Source organism: Trachurus japonicus, chromosome 7, assembly GCF_045865225.1.
Source record: "Trachurus japonicus isolate A0001 chromosome 7, Traja_1.0".
Lineage (NCBI taxonomy): Eukaryota > Metazoa > Chordata > Actinopteri > Carangiformes > Carangidae > Trachurus > Trachurus japonicus.
Genome location: NC_140913.1, coordinates 13,425,782 through 13,431,919, shown reverse-complemented (window position 1 = coordinate 13,431,919; position 6,138 = coordinate 13,425,782). Strand labels below are relative to the sequence as shown.

Genomic DNA, 6,138 nt, shown 5'->3' with positions numbered 1-6,138 from the left:
TTTACACAGCACACAAAATGAGAAACCAGAATTAGTGCAGTAAAAAGAAGACAACACAGTGTGTAGAGTGTGTAGTAACCTCCTTTTAGACTAAGTGTGCACTCTGCTCACTAATCAGGATAATGGCTGGTGAGCTTTGGTAAAATTAAATAGTTCCTCCTGGGACTGGGGAACAGCTGACCGCCCCGGGGCTTTCGGTCAGGAGACTAATGTGAGAAAATGAGGAAGTGCTGTGAACGGAGATCCACTGTTTGCTCCACCCCAGACTGTTATATAATTTAATTCTGTCCTACTGCAAATGTAGATCAGACTGTTTCCAACATCAGGGTCCCGTTACTGTGGTGCAGAGGTTATCAGAGACTTTCATTGAGGGACCAAAGATCCTCATCAGGAAAGATTCAGTCTAGGAAGCCAGTGGAGATGAGATCAAATACAATAAAATATAATAAGAGCAGGCTTGACACAGAGGTCACATTTAGGGCTGTGATGGCAGGCCAGGCACCCTAATGATCTGTGGAGGTGAAAGAGTGGGACATTGTGTCCAATTAGTGACATGTGTTCTGTTTGCAGTCATTGCTCGACTTTCCACCATCAAATAAAAGCAGAGAAACGCAGAAAATACACAGCGATACAAGATGAAAATAATCCCATTAAGCACAGCAGCTACTGAATGTTGTCATCACACAGGAAGCACAGTGGTGATACCAATGGAACATAAACCATATGAAATCTGTATTTAGCCCTACACACACACACCATAAATCCATGTATTGTCAGAGTATTAAAAAACACTTACAGCATAATAAGCATTAGCAGATGCTACATTTTGAATGTTATATTATATGCACAGTAAATGGGTGAAGTCGTATTCTATTAAGAATTACATTTTTATAAAACAGATGACAAAGATTTTGGAAAGAAAAGTCAGTGTCATTGATCAATGTCTCAAAAATGTAAATGTCGTGAATGCTATAACATACCATATGCAACTTAGTATTGCTTCTTATTATTAGATGACGTCATGATGCTCCTCTAAACTTCTGTAACTACATCTGATGTTCTGACATTCTTGCTATACTGAACATGGGAAAAATAAAAAGTTTAAAGTTTAAGTTAATCATATGCATGAAACTAAATGCTAGTTTGTCTCCCCCGTACATTATGCACATTATGTTAAATATGCTAGCAGTGTTTCTATTTAGTCTGCATTTGTAATAGTTCTGTCTTTACATATACACCTGCAGTTTGGACCAGATGAGCTGCTGACCAGCCAGCAAAATGTTTACGATTGTAAATTTATTATTTTCAGGTCCATTATAAGTTCAGCACGTTCTCCAGATTAGAGCAGCGGGACACCGCAACAAATCTTTAAAAGAAAAGATGTAGTTCCAAACACATCTCACAATCATATGAATTTATTCTATGAATTTTCAAGGGATTTATGATATTATATAAGTATTATGCAGGGCCCCGAGGTATTATCTCCGAAAGCGTTTTAATCTCCTCTCAGTCTGATTGAATAAATATAGGATGTATAAGTTAGAACAGGAAATGCTGCCAAAGTTTGTCGGCTTTTATTTAGCCTATGTGTTAATGTATTTATTATTTGCCTTGTTAACGCCTGTTATAGTTCAGTGCAGAGTTGCGGTAGCAGTGCACATCGTGCCCTGGTTTCTGGTGCCTCACCCTGGAGCAGAGTCAAACCACTGTCTCTCCCTCCCTGGACCTGCCAGTTAAGTTGCCAGATACAGTATAGGCCATATGTTGCAGCACAGTGAATATGGACTGTGTCAATCAAGCACAAACTATGTTTCTTTATTCTGTTTATTCATCTCATCCTCATGTATATTCTTTCTCTGTGTGTGTTTGCCTCCTGTTGATATTTTCTTTACATCAGCTGGAATCTCTGTTTCCCACACAGTCACTTTGCTCTGCCTTTATCTCAGCAACAAAACCTGCCTGCTATTCTATTCTACACACACACACACACACACACACACACACACACACACACACACACACACACACACACACACACACTATTTATTTATTCAGTCTCCCATGGTGACAGGAAATATTCCTGTATCACAAGATTTCAGTGTGTTATAGGCGTACAGCAGAGTGCTCACTCCTCTCCTCCCTCCTCCTCTGAATTTCTCTTCAGCATTATGAGGAATTGAAAGAACGCTTATTATGTGAAATAAAAAGAGAAAAGGGCCCGTTGTGGCAGTGCAATACTGATCAACTAGAAACTGTCTTTTGCCAGTGTAAATCAGATAGGGATTCACACACTCTTGCATGTTCGACAAAAGATTCTGCATAACACACAGATTTAGGCTATATCACTCTTTCTGCGCCTGCTGAGATATTTTCTGCTGCATGTGGCTCCACTGATATCAGCCCACAGAAACAAACCAGTGATGGTCACAGAAACTACAGAGGCATCATTCGAAAGGAAACAACAGCTGGAAAAGTCACACTGAAAAAAGCTAAATGTCTCTATATTGTAAGATTATAGGCCCTTTAATCAGTGCTGCAGCAGCACATAAGGCTACACACCAGAGTGATTTTACTGGTTTCAGCTCTCTTGTAAGCTCTTACTTGGTAATTTCAGCAGAATCTATGGACCATACTGTATTACAGTATGTGGTCATTACGATAAGGTTTCCTGTTTTTCTACAGAAGCTGCTTTCAGCTGAATGTTTTGTTTTTGAAAATAAAGGAACGTAAAGGAACATTATCTGTAGGCTACATAAACAGATCAGAGTTCAACAAAGGAACATTTAAAACAAAAACATTAGTAAAATGAATTATTATTATTATTATTATTATTATTATTAGGCCTATTATTATAGCCTATCTATACCAGGTAATCCTACTAAAAACTAGAAAACTGTGTCCTGTATCTGAAATTTTAAGATTGTGATGTATGTATGTATGTATTATTTGTCACATTCAGCAATTCAGCACATAAAACGCATTTTGTTCTAATCTTATTTCTTATCATTTCGCTTAATCTTCAACTCAGTTTATGTTCCTGTTTCTGGTAGGCTACGTTTTTATCTTACAGTCTATGGTTTTTATACACAGTCTGCTGGGTGCGTGCGGCCTCAGGGCGACGTCAGGGCCACGCCCCTTGCGTCCCGTCTCCTTGGAAACCCTAACAAATACGGCGGAAGAAATTTGCGGTTGGAAAAAAAATAGTTTTAAGGAGATATTTTACCAAGAGAAGGGAGAGTTCAGACTACGATACGCGAGGTAAATGAGAAGGAAACATTTGAAACGTGATACCGTCTAAACTTAGTGTTGCGTTTTATCTTTCAAAGTTTAGCTGTGGCTCCTTCAGTAAGTTAGCTAACTTCACCGTCGCTGAACTCCATCTAGAAATCTGGTCATTGAATATTTGTCTTACCGTTACTTACTGTTGTATGCACTTCAAATTCAAACTTAACGTTCAGTGAAGTTCAGTAAGAGCCTGACTTTGAATCGGCATACATCTTATTTACTGAGAAACAGTCTCAAAATGGAAAATGTACTTTTTCAGACGCGAAGGGTGGAGCAGTTTGTGGTAACCTGCTGTTGATGGATTACATATCCGTCGCATTGAGGTGGTTTCCAGCTACTCAGCGAGCACGTTAAACTGAGTGATGTTTGATGATCTGTTATGTGATCATTATTCTCGTTTGGTTTGATTCACAACAAGGTGCAATGGACAAAGAAGAAAGTCCACGTGCTGTGGCGTCAGATAGGTGTGTTTTGCCAGGTGAGTGACAGCCGCTGTTGATATGCCCTATTCACTATAATCCACCATTACTGCAATGAGATACATCAACACAGACATAACTGCGGTTTTGCCTTACTGTAGTTTGGAGAGACTGGAGTAACCCTGTTTAATATGAAGCTCTACATTTCAGATGAAGGCTCAGACCAGGAGCAAGCTCTGCCTGCTGATCTGGAGTGGCTAGAAGAATTGTCTGAGTAGGTATTTTTGCTTTCTGTGAATCATAAAAATATAAAGGTTAATGTACTGATCCTGTTATCTCCCTCTCACTATCTACTGCAGAGCATTACATCACTGACTCACCATGTAGTTAGTAAAACAGTACCCCTTAAACTGATTATGTTTTTAACATTTTTGATCTCCCAGTTCGGTGATATAATTGTGTGTGTGTGTGTGTGTGTGTGTGTGTGTGTGTGTGTGTGTGTGTGTGTGTGTGTACACAAAATGCATAGTCAGACTTTGTGTTAAATATGCAACCTCTTGTAAAAATATCTTTGTGCATCTGTCCCAAGAGAGGATGACAGTGATGGTGACCTTGTGGTTGCGGCTGATTATGGTAAGAAGAGGAGTTATGCCGAGACAGCACGGATGTTCAAGCTGAGACGAAACCTGGACCAGCTGGACTGCTTTCACCGACAGAAGGAGCACAACGTGCTGAAAGCCAGGTCTGAACCTGGCAAACAACACACTTCTAGAGCCACAGAGGCTCCTTAACCTATATAGACTTGAATTAAGTCTGTACATGTAATAGAAAACTTTGTACTTTTCTTGCAGCGCTTATAACAACAAACGAAAGCTTTTGTTTTTCTTTTTTTGTAGCTTTGCCAAGAAAGGAAACACAATTTTCTTCCAGTCTCCTCAGTTTCTTCAGTATCTTTTTCAGTGTTATTCCACTTCCTCATGTCTTTCCCTTCTTGCCCTCCTCACACAGAGCCAATCATTTCTGTACCAATTGATTCAGCAATTTGCAGGAAATCATTTCAGCTGAAGGGAGAACATTTCCCATAATGTCCTCTCTCCCCACTTTTCTTCCCTCTTTTTATTTGTCCGCTCTGCGAGCCATTAAGCACCCGATGAACTGTGATGCAGCACCCAGCAAAAACGGCTGTCATTTTCCTTTTAGCACATGGCATCAAAGGTCAGCGTGGAGTTGTGCTGCGCTCTGATCAAACATGAGTTTAATGGAACCGAAGCACACCTGGCTTTTAACCAATCTGCAGCTTTTACTGTAGCATGTGCCATGATTTTCTTTTTATGACTGTCCCCCAACCCACTCACAGATTGTTGTGTTGCACACCATTAGCAAACAGAACACTGGGCAATTCAAAGGTGTGTGTGTGTGTCCACTGTCAGCTTTCCAATATCTTCATTAGATTGCCATAACGGACAGAATTACCATCCTTTTATTGCAATGGCCACAAGGAAATCTATAAACTTGCAACTTCAGAGCACAATGAATGCACTTTACCAGCCTTGAAAATATTCCCTTTATTTTATTTGATTTGATTTGATTTGGAGTATTTCTGTATATCAACACTGACTTGTCTGTTTTACCTGGTGTTTTTTATTTTTTCATTTTTGCAGAGAAGAACTCAAACTCTGTCGTCAGAATATTCAGAGTTTGGTGGAGCAGAGGGATGATTTGGAGACGGAGATAGAGCGACAGATTGCAGCAGACAACAGGTGAGTCCAAAACACGGACTGGTCTCAACTTTATATTCATATGAGATATTTCTAATTTACATTCTTTGTTTATCTTATTCTGCAGTGTGGCAGTGTTTCGTCTGCGAGCCCAGCACAAGCATCTGTGTCAAAAGCTGCAGAGTGAAGAGGAGTTGGAAGGCCACGGCCACACCGAGCTCAAGCAGCTAGAGTGAGGAGCATGGTTTGATTGTGAAGTCTTGTTCTGACAGGCATTAGGTTTGCATGAAAACCGTGACCCCCTCATTTATTTCAATAGGACCAATGCATTAACACAGCAACAGAGCAAAGATAGAAGATCATCTGGCAAAACTGATGAACTGCACTGGTCTGTCTAATAATTTGATCTGCGATAAAAATTTGGCTTTTTATAATATCAGACTAATGATCAGTCAAGTATTGTGCGGGACAATTTAGTGTAATCTGTAAAATATGTGAAGAATCCTGTGTCATTGTCTCTTCAATGAGAGATGCTTCATAGATCATCAAAAAAGGACAAAGTGCTTATTTCTCAGACTAGCTGATACAGTTGATTGATTAAAAGTGAATTTAAAAAAAAATCAAACTCTCTCTCTCTATATATGTAGCTTCTTACCTCTTTTGAGTCAAATACATTATTTACACCATCTCTATGTCTTTCCCTCCTTTTTCTGTCT

General features: G+C 39.6%; 1 protein-coding gene across 1 annotated transcript in view; it reads left to right on the top strand.

The window, feature by feature from the left end:
- The first annotated feature begins 3,667 nt into the window (after nucleotides 1–3,667).
- Nucleotides 3,668–6,138, top strand: part of cfap74 (cilia and flagella associated protein 74) — a 52,075-nt gene continuing 49,604 nt past the window's right edge. The window contains exons 1-5 of the mRNA XM_085781351.1: nucleotides 3,668–3,763; nucleotides 3,915–3,978; nucleotides 4,294–4,446; nucleotides 5,366–5,464; nucleotides 5,550–5,654. Coding sequence (XP_085637477.1) covers nucleotides 3,709–3,763; nucleotides 3,915–3,978; nucleotides 4,294–4,446; nucleotides 5,366–5,464; nucleotides 5,550–5,654 — 476 coding nt within the window. The 5' untranslated portion in view covers nucleotides 3,668–3,708. The remainder of the gene's footprint in view (nucleotides 3,764–3,914; nucleotides 3,979–4,293; nucleotides 4,447–5,365; nucleotides 5,465–5,549; nucleotides 5,655–6,138) is intronic.